General features: G+C 33.3%; 3 protein-coding genes across 6 annotated transcripts in view; all 3 read left to right on the forward strand.

Annotated features, from left to right (window-relative positions):
- The first annotated feature begins 633 nt into the window (after nt 1-633).
- LOC119836661 (UDP-glycosyltransferase UGT5-like) lies at nt 634-8,696 on the forward strand. 3 transcript variants are annotated; one of them, XM_038362050.1, is made up of 6 exons: nt 634-648; nt 4,491-4,619; nt 4,927-5,779; nt 6,367-6,589; nt 7,474-7,693; nt 8,074-8,696. In XM_038362050.1, exons 3-6 carry the CDS (start codon nt 4,946-4,948, stop codon nt 8,354-8,356), a joined length of 1,560 nt encoding a protein of 519 aa, XP_038217978.1. In that variant the 5' UTR covers nt 634-648; nt 4,491-4,619; nt 4,927-4,945; the 3' UTR covers nt 8,357-8,696. The 3 variants fall into 3 exon arrangements, with proteins under 3 accessions (XP_038217978.1, XP_038217979.1, XP_038217977.1); XM_038362051.1 differs by lacking the exon at nt 634-648 and having other exon boundaries at nt 4,491-4,623; XM_038362049.1 differs by lacking the exons at nt 634-648; nt 4,491-4,619 and having other exon boundaries at nt 4,637-5,779.
- Nucleotides 8,697-9,550: 854 nt separating this feature from the next.
- LOC119836660 (UDP-glucosyltransferase 2-like) lies at nt 9,551-12,220 on the forward strand. Its single transcript, XM_038362047.1, has 4 exons — nt 9,551-10,421; nt 10,510-10,732; nt 11,030-11,249; nt 11,798-12,220. Exons 1-4 carry the CDS (start codon nt 9,582-9,584, stop codon nt 12,075-12,077), a joined length of 1,563 nt encoding a protein of 520 aa, XP_038217975.1. The 5' UTR covers nt 9,551-9,581; the 3' UTR covers nt 12,078-12,220.
- Nucleotides 12,221-16,365: 4,145 nt separating this feature from the next.
- Nucleotides 16,366-22,554, forward strand: part of LOC119836662 (UDP-glycosyltransferase UGT5-like) — a 9,440-nt gene continuing 3,251 nt past the window's right edge. The window contains exons 1-4 of one of the 2 annotated variants that reach the window (XM_038362052.1): nt 16,366-17,220; nt 17,301-17,523; nt 17,926-18,145; nt 18,290-18,685. In XM_038362052.1, the coding sequence (XP_038217980.1) occupies nt 16,381-17,220; nt 17,301-17,523; nt 17,926-18,145; nt 18,290-18,563 (1,557 nt within the window). In that variant the 5' untranslated portion in view covers nt 16,366-16,380 and the 3' untranslated portion in view covers nt 18,564-18,685. Of the gene's footprint in view, nt 17,221-17,300; nt 17,524-17,925; nt 18,146-18,289; nt 18,686-22,554 lie in introns of those variants that run through there. The other variant, XM_038362053.1, reaches the window with a different exon arrangement.

Genomic DNA, 22,554 nt, shown 5'->3' on the forward strand with positions numbered 1-22,554 from the left:
AAGGCGGTCTCATCGCTAGGTAGCGATCTCTTCCAGACTACCATATAAATAATAAGAGATACATTTTAGAAGAGGAGGGTGAGCAAAAATTAAGGTTTTAGAGAAAAAAAAAACATTATATTGATTTCTAAAGATTTTTCAATTTCATCCTTTGTTCATATGTTAAATTATAACTTAGTTATAATAAGTAATTCCTACTAATATTATAAATGCGAAAGTTTGTAAGGATGTGTGTGTGTTTGTTGCTCTTTCACGCAAAATGTGCAGAACGGATTGCAATGAAATTTGGCACATCTGGACATAAAAAATATAGGCAACTTTTTATCCCGATATTCCTACAGGATACGGACTTACGCGGGTGAAGCCGCGTGGCGCAGCTAGTTAAATATAATTAATTGAAGGCGGATTTATTTTAGTGTATTTAGTCTCAAATTAGTTTATTACAAAGAAATTATCATTATTCTGTAAAGATTTGATGCTTTTTGTTTTTTTTTAACCAGTTCTTGTTTATTTTCAAACCAGAGCGCCATCTATTGACAGCTTGCTATAATTATATCTTCATTTGGAGGGGATTGGCGCCATTTCGTGTAAAACGTTAGTGTTGAGTTAAAATATTGGGGCGACTTGTTAGCTGTTCTGAAAACCTCTGTAAGTAGACCCATTGTAAAATTAAAGCTAGGTTAAAGTTAATTAATTAATTACTCTATTCTTCCCAAAGTTAAGCTGTAATTTATGTAAATGAATAAGAAATCAAGTGTGATGTTTCGATACTGAACGGGTTGATTGCGAATGTGGGTTGATTGTAAATTACTTCCCATTAAGGAGAAGTAGAATTGTGACATTCTGTATATATAAAAAGAAAGTGGTGTTAGTTACACTATTTATAACTGAAGAACGAATTAACCAATTTGGCTGAAAATTTGTGCAGAGGTAGCTTGGACCCAGGAGACGGACATAGGATAGTTTTTATCCCGGAAATCCCACGGGAACGGTAACATGCGAGAAAAACCCCGGGTCGAAGTTTCCTGCGACTACGCGGGCATAGCCGCGGGCGGATAGCTAGTCATCAATAATGGCAAATGATTATTTATTGTAGCGCGTAGACATAACGTCTTGTACTTCATCTCTAGTTCTTTGAGTATTAGATTATTACCAAAATATAGACAAATTTCGATATTGTTTAGATACGTTGACATAGCAGCCAACGTATCTACGCCCTAAACAATATACTAGCCAGTGCTAGTCAACGCCTATTTAAAAATCTTAGTACGTCATAGTTTTCCGACATATATATTTCGCTTACTTATGTAGGAAAAATATTTATAGCTCTTCATAAATTATGAAAAAAATTAACAATTTCCATGTTCTTTAAAAAAATTATGTACATATTGTTTACCTAGGGTATTTTTAAGAAATGTAGTTATAAGTCCCATAGCGTCAACTTAGAGTGAATATTTAACGTTTATCGCTTTTGAATTATCAACATTCAAACAAATCCTATTCCGCTATTTTACGTAGTAGTTTACGTTATCTAAATGTTGATATTATGAATTTTGTTTGAATATAGTATAACTTTATCACGAAATTTATCAGAAGATATCTAACTCATTTTTGTTGGATTTGAGAACACGTCCTAAAAATTTTGTGTACTCATAACTTCACAGAAGAAGACGGGGGCAATTGCTATTTTTTTATGTTATAGCGGGGAACTGAGCTGGCGGTTCGCTTGATGGTAAGCGATCACCACCGCCCATGAACATTCGCAAAGGAAGTGCCTCTGCGAATGCGTTGCCCGCTTTTAAGGGGTAAGGGAAAGGATTGCCTGGAAAAAATAATGGACTAGGTAGGCTGAGGAAAAGGAAACAGGCCTCTGAAACATATAAAATAATGTCGTATATCATTTAGTGATTATTGAATTATTGAATTTATCTGTTTGAATAATGTATGAAATAGCCCCATAATATTGACCATAGTTTAAAATGCTTGGAAGTCATTCACATATGCTACGGCGAGCCATTGTGTCTCTGATATAACATTTTTATTCATTTTGAGCATGTAAAATCACATGCAAAAATATATCACACACATGCGCTTGTGTGTGTACACAAATGCACGCATACTAGCTTGTGAACACTGTCTCTCTAATATGAATTCCTGTGTCCTTTGTGAGATATGAAGCACATGCATGAAACATCTATATCACTGACTTTTTGTCCTTATTAGTAATTGAACCTAGGAACCTTCAGTTCTTTTTGTTAACCAATAAACAGAGAAGGTGGTTTTTATCTTATATGTTATCTCCATTAATTATTTAAATTAATGCCTTAACAATTTGTATCTGAACTCAATTCGGAGACGATTCCAAAAGATTTTTTTTTTATGTCACAGTCGGCGATGGAGCTGGTGGGACGCCTGATGGTAAGCGCTACCACCGCCCATGAACATTTGGAGAGGCGTAAGGTTCATGACAGACCTTATGCCTCTACAAATGGATTGCCGACTTTAAATCGGGAAGGGATTAAGAAAGGATTGGCGAGAGGAATAAAGGAAAGGATTGGGAAGGGTAAGGAAAAGGATACGGGCCTCCGGCTCCCCACACTCACCGAACGAAACACAACAGAATGCTATTTCACGCCGGTCTTCTGTGGGTTTGTAGTACTTCCCCGGTGCGAGCTGGCCCAATTCGTGCAGAAGCGTGCTCGACTACAACATACAAAATGTTTAAATTAAACAATTATCTCACTTTCTGACACACAAACTGTCACACTTTAATATGCGACATTATCGAGGTTAGATAACGCCATTTAATAATTGTGAAAACTCAACGCGTGTCATCTTAAATTCTGAGATGTTTACAGACAATGTGCTGTAGAAAAAAATGCGAATGACTTGCACTCTTTAAAAATTAATTATTTGTTAAATACAGAGCAATAAAACGCCGTCTGTCTGTCAATTGGGATGTTTTATATTCAAATTAACTACCCAATAAATATAGCCGCATCTTTAAATAATTTATTGGTTTGCCATTAAACATAATATTAAACATGAAGTAATATTAAAGAGCTGCAAAGCACTTTATACAATTTGCTTGCCATTAAAATACTGTATATGCTACGTAAGTTTGTTTAAGAACCTCAATTAATTTGTATAGCATTCAAATCTATATATATAAAAGAAAGTCGTGTTAGTTACACTATTTATAACTCAAGAATGGCTAAACCGATTAGGTTGAAATTTGGTACAGAGATAGTTTTAGACCCGAGAAAGGACATAGGATAGTTTTTATCCCGGAAATCTAACGGGAACGGGAACTTTGTCGGTAACCCCCCGAGTCCATCTTACCCGTGACTACGCGAGCAAAGCCGCGGGTGGAATGCTAGTGCCTTATAAATGCGAAGTTTTTAAATTGGCAAAATTCGATCCCGATGCGGGATTTGAAACCACGTCATTCGCCCTACCGTAGCAACGCCCGCCGACAGGTTGAGGTCAATAAAACGGACAATTAAATTCGGAGGCCACGTTCCATCGATACAGTATTGCATTGTAATAATGTTTCATATTGGTTGAGATGTTATTGATCATCTGAATAGATGACGTGGGGTGTCATTTAGGTATATATTACTAAATGAATAGAAGAAATTCGATTGTCGATACGAAGGAACTGCGTAACGTCACTCGCACATTTTTAACAACTCAAAGCCTTGTCCTCTATGTTGAAATATACGATTATACAAATTGAATGTAAAAAGGTCCTCCTCTAGTCCAAACTAATAAATATATTTGACAGTTAATAATAACATAATAATAGTGACATACGCAAAATATCTTGCTTTTATGAATTGCTGATTGACCGTGATTCTATTTACATACCAAGGTCAAACTGCGCGAAATATTTACATTACGACTCTTGGTACCAGTTTGTATGTTTACAAATTAGTATACAATCAGAATATGCTAAGTCTTATTTAATAGTGGAAACCGAGTTTCTATACCGTAACCTCCTTTTATTTATGTTTTTTAGAGTGGGTAAATCTTGCGTAGGTATCCAGGAGAAGTGGCTTATGTCGGATTCCTACCGACTAAAACCACTATTCGTCTATTCCGTAACCTATATACTTGTGTTATTGTAATAATATTGCATCTCTTTCGTAATCTATCTGAAAATATACTATAATCAGAAATATATTAAAAAATAGAAAATAAATCGGTAGTGAGGCGGGTTCTGATTAATATATCAAAATTGCCTTCAGTGTTATTAATATAAAAAAATCACCTATTTCACTCGTTCCAAAGAGCATGCTTTATTGATCAATCGTCATTGCTTTGAAGGTATTTGTTTGAATTATATGTCAACACAAATTAATTATTCACCTACTCATCGTGTAGTAATGTTACGATAATATACTCGTATTTAGCCAAAGAAAAATGATATTAAAGACAAAATAATTAAACTTGATTATTTAGACTATACAAATTATTTTTTGTCATAGCGGGAAGCTGAGCTGCTAGTACGCCGATTGGAAAGAAGGAATGGACTGGGAAATATAAGGAAAAGGATACGGGTCTCCGGCTCCCCGTTCAAAACACAATAGCATGCTATTATTTCACACCGGTTTTCTGTGGGTGAAGTCTTTGTGTTTGATTTAAAAAATTTTCGAAACATCGATTTAAATAATGAAGAGAGCTTTTTAGATATTTATTTACAAAATCTGCGGATGTTTCATATTAATAAAGATATTTTGTTAATGTCCTTTTGCTTGTTGTAGAAAGCTAAGTCTAGGGTGATGGTGTAGGGCTTTATCAACGGCAATTAAACAAAATTATCTTTGAGTGAATACTCTCTAACCACTTGTAATCCATTTATATGTAGACGTATTAATAACGCATTATATTCATGTGACATGTGGTTTGTGCAATTCATTTCAGTTGATGAGTAATACTCAGAATGTGTGGTCTAGTACGAGTAGTTTGTTTTTTGATTCTATTCTTTGATTACCAAACGAATGCAGCAAACATACTGGCCGTCTTCCCCAGTCCTTCTCTTAGCCATCAGGTGATTTTTCAGCCTCTTACGAAGGAATTAGCAAGTCGTGGCCACAATCTGACTGTCATCACTACTGATCCCGTATTCACTAAAGACAATATATCAAATTTAAGAGAAATAGACGTCCATGATGTGTCATATAACATTTGGAAAGATGACTTTATCGAACAAGAGAGGTTCGGCGAAAAGAGTAGCGTATTTAATCAGTTGATAAATGCCAAGTCTTTCATGGTTAATGTAACGACATTGCAATTAGAAGTTGATGAGGTAAAATCCCTTATTAACAATGAGGATATACAATTTGATTTGCTGTTGATAGAAGCTTGGACTCGTCATGCCTTGATATACTCGCATATATTTAAGGCACCTGTGATTCTTGTAAGTTCTTTTGGGATGATGTTAGGCAATGAAGAAAACGTCGGCGCTCCGATACACCCAATTTTATATTCAATGGTGTTTCAACAGAGATTATACAATTTAACGTTTTGGGAAAAGTTTGATGCCCTTTATAGGGACTGGTGGTGCAGAACACAATGGGTTTCGGGGGAGGTGGAAGAAATTCATCACTACAGGAAGTTATTGGGTCGATATATACCACACTACAAAGAGCTGAGGAACAATGTCGATATGTTGTTTCTAAACAGTCATCCAGTGTGGATGAATAACCAGCCATTTCCGCCTAATGTTATATCGATTTGGGGTATACATAAAAAACCTGAAAAGCCATTACCAAAGGTGAGTTTTTTATTAAAATGTATCTTGGATTTAACCACTTCTCGATGATAAATCCTATTTTAGGGAACAACACATAGTATATAACTATTAGTTATGAGTTTGTGAGTAGGTACTTGACGTCAATAAATATATATAGTAAGATCCATAAACATTTCACGACACGAACGCAACATATGCAAGCATAATTCTGAATATTACCTACAATTATCATAAGAGTCTAGTAATATGGATTGATTGTAAAGCACTTGTCCTCTTCTCTGTACTGTTTTTTATATTTCGCTTGATTAGATATGCTATCTGTACTCAATAATATAAAACTCAATTGTTTAATTCTCCTACCTCAAAAACCACTGGATAGATATCAAAAATTATTACACTTTATTCTATATATTATATACCATGGGCGATTGTGAGATGGTTCCCTAGCATTTTTATAAAAATGTATTGTACTTTTACTATGTAGCTTATATTAGTAAATCCCTTTTAAGGATGGACAAAATTTGCAGATCTTTGTAGATGGCATATCCCCTTAATCTTATATATGTAAAATACAGCCGATTAGCGCTTTATTATAAATTCTCTTACAGGATCTCCAAGATTTTTTAGATTCATCAAAACATGGAGTCATTTACATAAGTTTTGGCACAAATGCTCCATCCTGTTACCTACCGTCGCATTTTATTCAATTGTTAATTAGAGTTTTTTCGAAATTACCATACGATGTTCTGTGGAAATGGGAAAAGGATGTTCTGCCAGGAAAATCGGAAAATATAAGAATATCAAAATGGCTACCACAATCCGACCTGCTGAGTAATTTTCATATAATTTTTTTATTTACATAACGTGTCTCTATTTTTAAGGCAGAGCAAGTAACCCATAAACAATGGTAACTATGATGGTTAATGGAGCTTCATTGGCTTCATAATATCTCTCTGATATATATTTAATTTATTGATTGCTTCTAGATGCTTTAATCATGTTATTTAATTACCGTCTTTTTAAATGTGACTAATATTTGAAAAATTCAGCTGTCTTGGTTATTCGATATCTACCATTCTACGTATAAGTATTATTTACCAGAAACATCAGTCTTATAAGGCAGATAATGTTCATTTATTTTCACATTTTCAATTAAAGGGGCGATATCATTTTTTATCAACAATTTGTGTTCAATTTCCAAATAAACCTTCATTAATATACGGTTACAATGAATATTAATAAACTTAATATGATAATTGAAATAAAGTGAATAATTTTAAAATAATTTCTGTAAATTAATTATCTAAAAATAACGTAAAGCAGGCTTAAAACGGGGAATAGCATATTATTATTTTTACTCGATATTTCGAGCATTTTGGTCGAAAACTGTTGCTTGGTATTACTTTACACCTTTCATGGTTTAATCCCTTTACAAATTCATTGTGTATGTTCTTCACGCAGAATACTCTTGATATTTTTATTATCTTCATCATCATTACCCTAATATATTATGTTCATATTACAGGAATATACGTCACCTGTGAATGAAAATCTAAATCTTGTTTGTTGCCATTATAATTGCTTCTTGAACATATCTATTTAATAAAGAAACTTATGTTTTAAAGTTGTTTCCGCAACTTTTTAATTAAAATCGAAGGACCTAACTACAATCACCAATACTCTATCTAAATATTTTAAATTTTTTATCGTTATAGAACATTCAAAAATCAAACTCTTCATAACACAAGGTGGGCTACAATCTACAGATGAAGCTATAACAGCTGGAGTGCCTGTTATTGGAATACCAATGCTTGGAGATCAATGGTATAATGCAGAGAAATTTGCACATCACGGAATTGGTATCAAACTCGATATGGAAACTATAAATGATAAAGAACTTGAAGCGGCTATAGACAACGTAATTAATGATAGAAGGTATGTTGATTTCAGTAGTTACCCTAAACTTTATTGAATTTACAGGGCAAGTAGCAAAGACCATTCAGACCGGGAGGACTTAAAGCATTAGATTGTTACGAAGACGTTTTTTTGTTTATTGTTGGTTGCCGTCTTTTGTTTCTGATGTTGGTCGGTTGGAAAAATTTTATCAATTTAGTGAATATAAGTTGAAAGTAGGATTGAAAAAAAATAATTTCACAATTTCATTACTAACTGGACATGGAAGACAGCATTCTATAATGTAATATTCCCACTTTTCAGAGGTCATTTAGTTTTCCGTGGATAATACATTTACCAAATAAAACATACGTGTTAAATTAATCATAATCGTTCTACATAGCTTCATCTATTGTTTGCAGTTATCGAGATAATGTAATAAGACTTCGTAGTGTAATGCGAGACCAGCCCGAGAGCGGGCTGCAGCGCGCCGTGTGGTGGACGGAGTACGTGCTGCGGCACGGAGGGGCGAAGCACCTGCGGTCCCCCGCCGCCAACATGCCCTGGACTGAGTACTACGAAATCGATTTCTTGCTAAAATTGCTTCTAATTGCATGTTCATTTATTGTTGCATCTTTTATAGTTTTTTATTCAATCTCGAAACTCGTTTTTGACAATGTCAACCAAAAACGTAAAACATTATAAACATCGATTTGAAATACGAACGGGAAGGTATATGTTTTTGTGTTTCCAAGAGTTAATGAATAGACCTTTAATTATAGTGTAAAGTCTTGTAGATTAATAAACATGAACATAGTAGTATTATTTCCTGTAATTTAGCCCAGAAAAGAAAAATACAAATGAAAAAGACAGAAAATCGCTAAACCTGAATAATAGAATAGGAATAAGTGTTATGAATTTATTATTTTTTTTGGCCATTAATAGCAAAAAAGAACATCAAATGAAAATGTGATGATTTGCGAGATGTGAGAATGTGAAAGTTTGTAAGGATGTGTGTGAGTTTGTTACTTTTTCACGCAAAAACTACTGATCCGATTGCAATAAAATTTGGTACGTAGAAAGCTGGACAACTGGAATAACATATAGGCAACATTTTATCCCCATATTCTTACGGGATACGGACTTACGCGGGAGAAACTGCGGGGCACAGCTAGAATAACCATAACTCGATAGAAACATTACAAACAAATACGATTTCTTTGCACTTCTGAGGAGCATTACTGAAGATAATTTGATAAACAACGAGAAAGCCTCCGGTTTTATGGGTCATGGTAAACGAAAATATTATTGTTTCTTCTATTAAACTTTTAAATATTACTTTTATTTTCTAATAATACTAAGCGACACTTTTCCCTTACCATTTCTATAGATATTTAAACATCTGTAGTTACTACACGTTTACTGTTGGTTTCTGTAAAATTTTCGCGTGGCTGAGTGTTTTGGGGGATGAATCAATGACACTTAGTTAGAGATGTCACTACTAGTGGCTTGATAAAGTGTGTGTGAAATCCTGTAAAATGTCACCTAACTTTGAATTGTGGCGCATTCGTAGTGATTTTATCTTGTGTATTTGTTATCAAAAGCAGTAGTGTAGATAAGTCGAGGGTTCGAGACCAGGCGAACGTGCAATAAATAAATTGATTTTTCAATCTATCTGCACATGTGATGATTACAAATACTATTTTTAGATTGGATTAATAAATGTTAACTTATCTTATATTAGTAAAATACGTATCTGATAATTGAATATATTTCTGTTACAATAAGAAAGTGAAGTTGATAGAATGGCTGATAATATATTAATATCATCGTAGTATCAGAATTATGATAAAAAAATACATCTGATTTTATTTCCTCATATATAATGTGTTTTCAACACTGCCGAGTCATTACGGTTACATCATTCGAAATGTCAAGATCAAATTGTGTTATAGCCTTGGTTCTATTATTAACTTTTACTGAACATGACGCGGCAAGAATTTTGGCAATATTCCCAACTCCGTCGATCAGCCATCAAGTTGTATTCAGACCACTAACACAGGAGCTAGCTCGACGCGGCCATGAAGTTACCGTACTCACAACTGATCCAGTGTTTACGAAAGAAAATTCTCCTGCAAACTTTACCGAAATAAACCTTCACGATGTCTCTTATAAAGTCTGGGTAGAGGAACTAATGAAATATGGAGCAAGTTTCGGCGATAAGACTAGTTTACACAAACAGATAGAGCTTGTAGCAATAATCTTTGGAAAGGTCGCCGAAACACAAATGAAGACACATGAAGTCCAGAAGTTACTTAAGAAGGAAAAAGACGCGTTTGATTTGTTGATAATAGAAGACTGTGCAGAGCCCTATTTAATGTTTTCTCATTTTTTTAAAGCACCAGTTATTACTATTAGTTCTATGGGTATGACATTAAGTTCTGATCAAATTGTTGGTGCGCCAGGAAACGTGTTTTTATATCCAACAATGTACAATAAAAGAGTGTTTAATTTAACGTTCTGGGAAAAGCTTGAGGAATTGCATAATAACTATATGCTAACAAATGCTTGGCGTTCAAAGCAGGATGAAGTATTAAAAAAACTTAAAAATACCCTAGGATTTGACGTGCCGCCTTATAGTGAATTAAGTAAAAATATTGATATGTTGTTTCTGAATATGCATCCTTTGTGGATAAATAATCGACCTTTACCTCCCAATGTCATTTCTATTTGGGGTATTCATAAGAAACCAGAAAAGGCACTTCCACAGGTAAGCAAACATTGTAATGTATCAATTAAAACGTAATTTTTAATTTTACAATTACTATGATTTGCTGGAAATTATTTATTATTTTAAGGATCTGCAATCATATTTGGATTCGTCAAAGAACGGAGTTATATATTTAAGTTTCGGAAGTAATGTTCCCTCTTCGATGCTCCCACCAGAAATAATTCAAATATTTATCAAGGTGTTTTCAAAGTTACCTTACGATGTTTTATGGAAATGGGAAACAGACGAATTACCTGGGAAACCGGACAACGTTCGAATATCTAAATGGCTACCACAATCAGATTTATTGAGTGAGTCTTTTTCTTGTACCGTTGTGTCAAAAATTAAATGTTTGTGTTTCTTTGAATTATGTAAGTACCACATCTATTAAACTATTTTCAAAAGTTATTTCACCATAGATTAATACGTGAATCTTAGTGATCACTAGTAAGTTATTTATATGACAGCTATTTAAAACTTGACTTTCGGCGTCCATCGTTGAATTTATTTTTTTTATTAGCGTCTGCTCACCATATTGCTATAGTGAATTACATGTTAACTTTATATTTATACGATATACGACGCTAATGCTCTTAATTATGTTTAAGGACATCCAAAATTGAAATTATTTATAACACAAGGAGGTTTGCAATCTACGGACGAAGCTATTAGGGCGGGAGTACCGCTCGTTGGTATACCAATGATTGGAGACCAATGGTACAATGTGGATAATTATGTGCATCATAGAATTGGAGCAAGAATAGACTTCGACGCACTATCAGAGGTCGGACTTGATAAAGCTATCAAAACTGTCATTAATGATAAAAGGTAACATATAATTTACCGTCCGCCTTAGCAACTACCGGAATGACAACTTTTCCTTGATTATGAATTGGACCAGATTGAATGGCTTAATAGTTAAACTTTTCTCTTAAAGTTGAGAGCAGAAGGGTCCAGTTGATTTCCTATAGCTAAGGATGGTATGGACTATGTATTGTTCCATTATAATACTCCAAGCTACCTCAAATAAAAATTCTAATTCTGAGGATGTAGCTAAGGATTTTACTATGCACTGCTCTGAATATTTAAGTTTCTTGTTAAAATTCTACTTCAGAAGAGCAAAATATATCAGAATTCGTTCCAGTGCTAACCATAATCTTGCGAAATGCATTTTCGTTTAATATACTGTTTTTACCATATCACTGAGCATATTTAAATATAAATATTTCACAATTGCTTTGATCGTGACCCGTGTTTTTCCTTAATTGATCTATTTTAGGAGTTTTTCTTACAAAATTGTGCACGATCCTTTTATTTACTAAAATAATTATTAATCATCCTTAATGTTTATGTTTCTAATACGAATGTAATTTCAGTTACCGTGAAAACATTTTGCGGATCAGGTCGATCATGAAGGATCAGCCCGAGAGCGCCCTGGAGCGCGCTGTGTGGTGGACGGAGTACGTGCTGCGGCACGGAGGGGCGAAGCACCTGTGGGCCCAAGGCGCTAACAAAACCTGGGCCGAATACTATGATATAGAATTTATGACAAAATTAGCATCTCTCGTTATCTTATTTGTAGTTTTATCTGTGTATATTTTATATTCCTTATTAGGTCTAGTAACAGCATCCAAGTCTAAGCCTAAGACCTCATGATAAATCACATAAACCATTATGTTCTCATACTCTTTGTTTAAATGGAAAGTGTTATTGTTGACTGAGTAGTCAAGAAAATAATATTTAGTGTACCTTAGATATTTTACAATAAATTAAATTAATATAAAATATCTCATTTTATCCTTCGTCTGAATAAATTGTTATAAATACATATAACCTTCTCTTGTTCATTCCTGGAAGTCGCTTCAAACGCGAAAGGGGCTGCTGACGTATCAACGCATAACCCAAACTCTACTTTGGCTTGGTCTGTGCAGTGTGCATTGCTGCCTGATCGGCCTAAAATTTGTTACATTAATAGCCTCTATGATATATTTTTATGGGGATAAAATGAAAAGTTGTACCATGAAAATTTATTCTGACCATGCGAGCGAAGTTCGCAACTCTAGGTGAAATAAATGTAATAAAAATACATCCGGAAGCATGGACTCACAAATTAAATCTGCTTAAATAAACATAACTGCACTGAACTCGCAATATTATCACAGAGTACGTCTATTATTGCAAAACATAACTATAGCTGGTGATCAACTAGCATAAGGCCAATATAATATGTGTGAAATTGTAGTTTTACAAAAACATTAACCAGTTGACCCAGAAAACCTGTTTCCGGTGTGACAACCGCTATATTTCCGCTTACAAAAAATACACAAAAATCATTAAAATCTGCCTACTTAGTTGCTTCCTGAAGTCTTTTTAATATATTATTTACTAGCTATACCCCGCGCGTTCACCCGCGTCAGTCCGTATCCCGTAGGAATATCGGGATAAAAAGTTTCCTATATGTTATTACAGTTGTCTACGTAACAAATTTCATTGCAATCGGTTCAGTAGTTTTTGCGTGAAAGAGCAACAAACACATACACATCCTTACAAACTTTCGCGTTTATAACATTAGTAGGATTAGTGCTTAGTGATATTAGGTTCCCTAATAAATATAGTGTATTTTTGTAGAAATCGTAACATATTTCTTCTATGCATAGTTTCATTAAAATTAAAGAGTTAAATAAATAAATAAAAATTAAATAACACCGTTAACATGATCATATCTAAATCATTATTTTCCAATAAGTGTTAACGTATAAATTTATTTGATTTTAATGAAATCTCATAGATGGCGCTGTTACAAAATTAACTTTATACAACTAACATTCTTTATACTATGTTTCTCTTCCCAAGTTACTTAAATGACAATTATTATAGTGTCAATCTAGATATTGTCAAACAAGATTTAAATATGCGTCATTTGATTATCAATTTCCAATAGTTAACGTGCAAATTGATTTGATTTTTATAACATTTCATAGATGGCGCTGTTTCAATAGTCTTTGTACTACTAATGTTAATTAAGCTTTGTTTTTCTATCCAAGTTAATTAAATGGCGTAATTTTTATAGTGTAAAACTAGATAATAGCATGGCTTACTCAAAAACAACATTTGAACATGCATCCTAAGTCGTTAGACAACACGTTTTCTTAGAATGCGTAAGAAAAATAAAGGTTTACAGCTCCTCCCCCGAAGGTGATATTTTTATATGTATGTACTATCCTGAGTCGACCTCTTATTAATATTCATGCAAAATTTGAAGTAAATCCATGCAGTACCTACTGAGATTAGCCCGGACATACATATAGACAAACAGACAAACAGATAAACAGACTAACTAGATCTATATCGATTATAGATCACGATCTATAATCGATATAGATCCCGTATATGGGCCGTGGCCCAAGTATTCTCTTAAAAAATATTCAATGTACAGTTTTGACTTTCCTACAAGTTTATTATATGTATAGATAATTCAAAGGAAAGGATAAACGACTATAACGAAAGAAGGAATGGACTGGGACGGGTAAGTAAAAGGAAACGGGCCTCCGCATACTCAAAACGCATACTGACTGACTTATTGTAAGTGGTCTATCATCGCACAGGTCAAACCAAATTTGCCTTGCAGATATATGTTATTAAGTAGGCAGCCGCTAATAAAGAATTTTGATAGATTCTATCCCCAAGAAAATAAAAAAAAATGGGATGAAAATGTGTACCACGAAAATTCATTTTGACCACGCGGGTGAAACTGCGGGCAACAGCTAGTTATTATATATACCTATACGTTCCCCTGTGATACACATATAGCACTAGGAGATCAACTACCTATTTAGATATGAAAGAATTCTTGAAATCAGTAGTTCTTGCAATTAGCGCGTTCAAACAAACAAAAAACTCTTTAGCTTAATATTGTTAGTAAAGATTCGAAATTATCACAATTATCTCTAAGGTTTTAAATTGTATTGGGACTGCTTTGGATTAAAATCTTTACGCTATTAGTATAGGAACTCGAGGAATACCTTCAAACGAATCAATGGTACAAGAGATTTTTTCACATTTAGACTATTTTACTCTCAGTTATGGGTTTTGAATGATATCATAAATTCATGTTAACGCACCACCGCCCATGGACATTCGCAGAGTTAGTGCTTCTGCAAATATAATATTAATTGTAATTGTATTGTAAGCTGTGGTTTCATATATCTGGTTTTGCATATGCCAATTTATATTTGTAAGACTGATGTATATCTTAATGACACATGTAATGACCTTTTGTGATCCTTAATAATTAAAGTAAAAATTAAAATAAATGAAATATGATTACTAAAGAGAAAAGAAATCCGATCTAAGAACATTTCTTTTTTATTCTCTAGACTAGACTATTTGAATCTCGTTTATTGGTTTTGAATGATATCATAAATTCATTACATGACATAGCGGGCAACTGAGCTGGTGGTTCCCCTGATGGTAAGCGATCACCATCACCCATGAACATTCGCAAAGATAGTGCCTCTGCGAATGCGCTGCCCGCTTATTTGGGGTAAGGGAAAAGGAAAGGATTAACGACTATAACGAAAGAAGGAATAGACTGGGACGGGTGAGTAAAAATAACGGGCCTCCGCATACTCGAAACTTTAATAAAAAGTCAGTAATATAACTTTTTATTAGCATAGGATTCTTTATTTCTTGTGTTTGTTACATAATACCTCATACCCGTTTACTGGGTGAACCGATTTTTGTTATTCTCTTTTTATTTGAAAGCTAATGCCTGCCTGTACTTCCATTTCATTTTCATCCATAATTTCTATTTTAATAATTCAATGTCAGCGCAGACAGTTCAACATGATATAAATCAATCAAAAATCCAATGTTCATCACATTGGATTTTTTAATATCTTCACAGTTTTTTTCCTCACCCCGTTGTTTATTACATTAAATCCCAACCTTACCATACAATAAAAAAAATTAATAAAAATTATTTATTGCACAAATTATACATCACATGGACCCCACACACAACATGGACCCCTGACTCCCAATATAGCTATCGCTTTGTTTCAGGGGTCGGTGTCTTCCCAATACAGGACATAAAAAGTTGTTATGACATACAAAATTAATAAAAAGATATAGTTCAAAATGTATTCATTATTTAAATCTAACGAAATAGCATGCATTCAACTAGACTTGAATTTAGAATCGCTTTTAATAATTCGAATCAATACTACAATATTTAGATACACAGTAATTTCTACAGAGAAGTGACGACCATACATTTTATGATAGGAATCTCTTCCTATGTGTATTCCAGAGCAATTAAATATCCGATAAGCTGCGCAATAGATTGCAATGACGTCATTGAGAGTCTCTTCAACGAAGATAGCAATAAGGGCCATATACATATTTGTGATGATAGTTGTTATCTCTTAAGTATGTAGACCCTTGGTGAATGGAGTAGGTGGTATATGGTAATGGGTACTTGGTGAATGAAAAAGGTACAGCACCTGCGGCCTGCCGACCCCATCGTCCCGCGCTCTGAGTTATATATTGTTTTTATTCAATGAAACCTCTTTGGTGATGTAGAATTTTTCTTTTGCGATAGCCAATAGAAGTTTTTATTATATTTTGGTAACTCGTATGAATAGTTGATGTTATAATGTTGTTTAATCTCGCAGCTTCCAATAAAAATTGGATAACTTTATAGACGCATCAGAGGTATGTAATTAGTGTATTTCTCTAGAATAGATGGAGGTACATACAATTCTAATATATTTTATTATTTCGAAAAAATGGACACTCATAATACATGTATATGCCTACGTATCCTCATAAAATAAGTTGTTTATATTAAGATAAACACATCAAAGGTCGTAATTAGGTAAAAAAAAGCGTTCATTTCTGTTTCCTATATAAACTGCTTGTACGTTGATGCCGAGTCATTACCGTTATATCATCTGAAATGTCGAGATCATATGTTTTAGTGTTTGTTCTATTTTTAATATTTACTGAATATGACGCGGCGAGAATTCTGGCAATATTCCCGACTCCATCGATCAGCCATCAAGTTGTATTCAGACCACTAACGCAGGAGCTAGCTCGACGCGGCCATGAAGTTACCGTCATTACAACTGATCCAGTGTTCACGAAAGAAAATTCTCCTGCAAACTTTACTGAAATAGACCTTCACGATGTTTCCTATAAAGTCTGGAGGGACATGATAATGCAGCGTGGACATGCGGTGTTCGGCAAAAAGAATGGTTTATATCAGCAAATAAAGGTTCTGGGAACCTTAATAGGTCACGTTGCTGAGATACAACTGAAAACTCATGAAGTCCAGCAGATACTTAAGAAGGAAAAAGACGCGTATGACCTGTTAATAATAGAAGAATGTGCGGAACCATTTTTAGCGTTTTCTCATTTATTCAAAGTGCCAGTGATTGCTATTAGTTCTATGGGTATGATGCTAAATGCTGATGAAATTTTTGGAGTACCAGGACATATTTTCTTATATCCATCAATGCTACATCAAAGAGTATATAATTTAACGTTCTGGGAAAAACTTGAGGAATTATATAAGAACTATAAGTTAACAAACGATTGGAACTCTATACAATCTATGCATTTAAACAATGTTAAAAATATCATAGGACATGACGTGCCTCATTATAGTGAACTGAATAAAAATATTGATATGCTGTTTTTGAATATACATCCGCTGTGGACTAATAATCGACCTTTACCTCCTAATATCATTTCTATTTGGGGTATTCATAAGAAACCAGAAAAGGCACTTCCACAAGTGAGTATTTGTTTTTATTAACACTAACATCTTAAACTGTTGTATATCTTGAATTTACTAACCATTATTATTATTTTAAGGATCTACAATCATATTTAGATTCATCAAAGAACGGAGTTATATATCTAAGTTTCGGAAGTAATGTTCCTTCCTCGTTGTTACCACAAGAAACAATTCAACTATTTATCAAGGTGTTTTCGAAGTTACCTTACGATGTGTTATGGAAATGGGAGAAAGATGAATTACCTGGGAAATCGGACAACATTCGAATATCTAAATGGTTGCCACAATCGGATTTATTGAGTGAGTTATTTTACCGTACTGATGTTACCAGAGAAAATAAAATGCGTTTGTTAATAAATAAGCAACTCCGATAGTCATTCATTTAAAGTACATACTTGAATTTGAAAATTATTCCACGGCAGCTTAGTAATTCGTTAGGGATTATGAGTTATTACATATTTGCTTTTAATCTGTATCCATCCGGACGAGACCGAAATCAGTGTCTAGTATGAAATAAAATCATCATAGAACATTTTTATAGATAATTTATGCTGTGTTGAATAATTAAGATATTTACGAGCTATCCATAAAACAGCAATTTTAACCGTGAATATGTTAAATGTTAAAAAAACATAATGTGTACACTTTTTTGTGATAAGATGTTATCATACTACGATTCTTATGTTCTAATTTATGTTCAAGGACATCCTAAGATAAAATTATTCATAACACAAGGAGGTCTGCAATCTACGGACGAAGCTATAAACGCGGGAGTACCGCTTGTTGGTATACCGATGCTTGGAGACCAATGGTATAATGTAGATTATTATGTGTACCATAGAATTGGAGTTAGACTAGACTTCGACGAACTATCTGGGGACTTGCTCGATAAAGCAATCAAAACTGTCATAAATGATAAAAGGTGAGAGTAAATTAAGAATACGTTAAGAAAATTACTCAAAATCAGACTTGAATATTAGTAGTCTTGTGAAAACATGTACTCATAAGAGGATTGCTCTATACTCTGAGAAGATTGAATTGCATTTATATACAAATATAATTTCAGCTATCGTGAAAATATAATACGGCTGCGATCGATCATGAAAGACCAGCCCCAGAGCGCCCTGGACCGCGCCGTGTGGTGGACGGAGTACGTGCTGCGGCACGGAGGGGCGAAGCACCTGCGAGCGCAAGGCGCTAACAAAACCTGGGCCGAATACTATGACATAGAATTTATATTGAAATTAGCCTCACTTGTCATCTCTGTTCTAGCCATATCTGTATATTTTATACATTTCCTATTAAGTCTGGTACCAAAGACTAAGACTAAGATCTCATGATAAATTAATTTAATTATGTATTCCATAGCCAATGTTTAAATGGACAGTATTACAGTAACTACAATATAATATTGTTCAGTACTGAATCGCACTTATGATTTTTTTAAATAAATAATTTTAATGCACATGTACTTCATTTTTAAATAACCAAAATAAAAATGCATTGCATATTCTCATTTATATGGTAAAGAAATCATGTCAAATGTAAGGCTTTTTAAAGAGATACCATATCATTTATTGCAAACGAAACAAATTTCAAAGCATATTGCATTTATTTCATATACTATGTGAATATATATCATACAAATGCTTACCGGCGTTAAGCGTGCTTTAATATATTATTATCTCTATAATTGTAGGCTACATCTGGATATCTCGTTTTTATACAAAACAATCAGATGTATTATTTCATATCCACAAATTATATTGCCAGTGCCTAGTAATTTATCACGTCTTTTTATATAATAACTTTTAGTTTCTCATTGTATTGAAACAACGTTAGTAAACATTTATCTATTATTCATAACTTGGTAGATGTTTCTTTTAGCTGTTTTAATCACAAGTTCATTAAATATTAATAAAATATATTAATAAAATTCATCTTCATGTAAAATGTCACCTACATACTATCATTTTATAACAATTTCCTATTAAACACAAAGAGACTGAGGTCAATCAGTTGAGAACCTGCGGTATTATCCTGTAAAAAAACAAAACAAGCAGTCGTATTGAGAACCTCCTTCGCTTTTGGGAACATCGGTTGTTGAGAAAAATCATTGTATGTCACTACGTAGTATAAAGCAAAGTCGTTTCCTGCGTCTGTATGTATGTATGTTTAGATCTTTAAAACCACCCAACGTATTTTGATGGGGTTTTCATTAATAGACAGAGTAATTCAAGAGAAAGGTTTATATGTATAATAACATATATTAAACTACTCGAACTCGTAACGCGTACGAAGCCACGGGCAAAACCTAGTTGAACATAAGAATGTGTAAATAGCAATACATTACTATTAAATCTATGTAAAAAAAATGTGTTGCGTAGCGTTAAGATTGAAGACAGCTAGACCAATGTCGCTTATTAAAAAAGTTCTAAGTGAGAGAAAAAGTTCTTAGTTACCAGTGAAAACAGGGCAGACCGCTAGTTAATTATAAAAATAAAATATTGCCCATTGTGTTATTTGTTATTATATCCTTAACATTGAAATATATCTAACCGTTTAACTAATTATTATGTATTTATTGTTGGTTTGGATAACGAAAAAATAAACAAGCAATTGTATAATCTGACCTTGAACTTGCTGTGTATGGAATCTTACATGAAGTAATTAAATAATGAAACCTGCTTAGTAATTCAGGCCCATATATAACCTTTTCCTCAAACTCCCCAGTCCATTCCTTGTCTCTAAACACTTTCTTACTTCTTATCTCTTAAAAACGGGCAGCGCATTTGGAGATGCATTTCTGCAAATGATCATGGGCGGTGGTTACCAACAGGCGATGAAAAATGATAAAGAAATATTTAAATTATTATATGCAGGAGTAATTACTAAAACATTTGAGATTCTTGGTAGACCACAGTGGACCAACTTCCTGAAGAATCAAGATGAATATCGTTCGCTTTTTAAACATTTATTTTCGTCGTATATAATAAGTTATTACTTATAAGGACACAGAAAACATTATGTCTTAAGTTCTAAGTTAAATTACTAAGACAGCATACCGAATGTATGCATTCGGCTGCAAATATAAATTTGTTTCTTGAATTATGACTTGCTAATGGACAAAATATATCACAAACCCAAACATACACATATATCTATGTAGACGTACGCGAATACGCAATACCTATAACTTCAAGGAAGTGTTTTAATTACATTGTTTTATGTTTACGTTGAGAATGACAAAGTACTATGACAGCTGGCCTTAAATTAATTTATCTACCGTACTGTTCTGTTTAATAGAATTTAAAAAGATTTCAATGATAAGCGGTAAAAAAATATTTAATGTGAATTTAATACTCGCATGGAATAGAAATATCACGGATTCCTATTTTTTTAATTTTATTGTGACAAACCAAACAAATTAAAATAAAATAATAGAACAGAACAGACATAGTATTTTGGTGTTTTTGAGTTCCAGTCTCCCCGTGACCACGATCGCTGTAAAGTGTTCGAAACGTCGGGTTATTAATATAATGAATAAATCGCGTTTAAAATCCGTTGAAAAGTTTTTAATTTCTGAACAGAACAGACAGTTTAACAAAACTAAAAAACACGCTGTTATCATAGAATCAACTATAACTTGTTTACTTTTATACACAGAATACATAAGGAAATTATTTAATCCAAGCGATCCTAATTAGGATTATGAGATAATCTTATGAAATCATTGTATTGACTCCAGCCAGCCAGCCAGCGCATTCGCTGAGGCACTTTTACAAATGTTCATGGGCGGTGGTGATCCCTTGCCATAAGGCAAACCACCAGCTCAGTTGTCCGATATGACTTAAAAATATAAAAAATTGTCGTCTCTGAATATGCCATTTATTTAACTATAACGGTTCATGAGATAAAACCTATTGACAGACATACAGACAGATGTGGAACAGTCTTAGTAAAAGGTTCCAGTTTGACCTTTAAGTATGTAATCCTAATAATAGTCATTTTATAATAATAACAGACATTCATTATTTGAATTGTAGAAAACACAGAGTGCACATACGCTTATGTTTAGTGTGAAAAAAACTGGAATTCCCAAAGTCTTTGACATCATGTTAAAACCTTATTTTATTTGTTGTGTGGGAACGTTAATGAACTTTTTTGAAGATAACCATCAGAATCGAGACTATATATATACAGAATAGAGATCTATGTACAAAAAAAAAAGAAATACGATACAAAGTCTTCGACCGTTTTTAAAGAAAATGCAATAATTATATGTGTACACTTCTTTCTGGATATTTTCTCCTTAGCTGTTGTCTATCGTTTAAAATCACCAAAATGTGATATATACGCACAAAAGTGTCGAGCAAGTTATCAAAGGCCGAGCAGGAAGTTTTGACATCTAAATCATTCGAATCATAAATTATTTAACAAGTCATCTTACAATTGACTTTTTTTGTAGTTTTTGCGACGAAGCTTGCTTCGTATCCGGGTAAAATGAGGCGGTAAAATGTTTTGTCTTATTTAGGATTTAGGTATCAAACCTCTAATGTAATTCTTTCAATTATTGTAGTAGTGTTATGAAAAAAAAAAAAATCAAAATTCAAATTATCTATCTATTAAATATTTATCTATCACATGTAACCAAATAAATCCACGTTTAAATTAATGCGCCATTCATTTCAAATATCGTCCTATATTCGTCTATATAAATAATATATAAAATTAAGAGCTTTTACACTACATAGTTTTTTACTCAAGGATTGCGGACGCCCCTTTCCTTTACCTTAGCCCTTAAAAGCGGGCAACGCATTCGCAGAGGCACTCTCTGCGAATTCATTAGCGTAGTGATCGCTTGTCATCAGGCGAATCAGCTCAGTTACCTGTTATGACAAAAAAAGTGTAAACGTGTTCTTAGCAATTTAACAAAAAAGTTAAATTTGCTAGCGATATGTGCAAAACACGAACAGGCAAGTTAGGTTATTGTTTTTGTGTAAATTATTATTAATCGTTGAGGTTATTATATTGTTTTATAATGTTGGCGTTTCCGAGAACAACTAGATAGACCTTTAAACTCAGTAGAGGTATGTAATTAATATTGTAAAGACTTAGTCATTTATAAACATACATACATTTTTTATATATGTAATTCAAAAGCAAATATACTTATATGTATACGAGCTAGTTTTCTCATAAGACAGATTAAACATATTTCATAATGTTTATAATAAGATAGAAACACATCAAATAGTCCAAGAAAATGGGTATGGTAAATGCGAATTTGAGATTAAAACTTGAATTTTTGATATAATTTACTTTGAGGAA

The sequence above is a fragment of the Zerene cesonia genome, chromosome 25 (assembly GCF_012273895.1).
Source record: "Zerene cesonia ecotype Mississippi chromosome 25, Zerene_cesonia_1.1, whole genome shotgun sequence".
Classification (NCBI taxonomy): Eukaryota; Metazoa; Arthropoda; class Insecta; order Lepidoptera; family Pieridae; genus Zerene; species Zerene cesonia.

Excerpts from the sequence above, each read along its gene's own strand:
- LOC119836660 (XM_038362047.1), top strand. The coding sequence starts at position 9,582 with ATGTCAAGATCAAATTGTGTTATAGCCTTGGTTCTATTATTAACTTTT. Across the intron at positions 10,733-11,029 it reads ACCACAATCAGATTTATTGA|GACATCCAAAATTGAAATTA; the intron begins GTGAGTCTTTTT and ends ATTATGTTTAAG. Across the intron at positions 11,250-11,797 it reads ACTGTCATTAATGATAAAAG|TTACCGTGAAAACATTTTGC; the intron begins GTAACATATAAT and ends ATGTAATTTCAG.
- LOC119836661 (XM_038362050.1), top strand. The coding sequence starts at position 4,946 with ATGTGTGGTCTAGTACGAGTAGTTTGTTTTTTGATTCTATTCTTTGAT. Across the intron at positions 5,780-6,366 it reads CTGAAAAGCCATTACCAAAG|GATCTCCAAGATTTTTTAGA; the intron begins GTGAGTTTTTTA and ends ATTCTCTTACAG. Across the intron at positions 7,694-8,073 it reads AACGTAATTAATGATAGAAG|TTATCGAGATAATGTAATAA; the intron begins GTATGTTGATTT and ends TATTGTTTGCAG.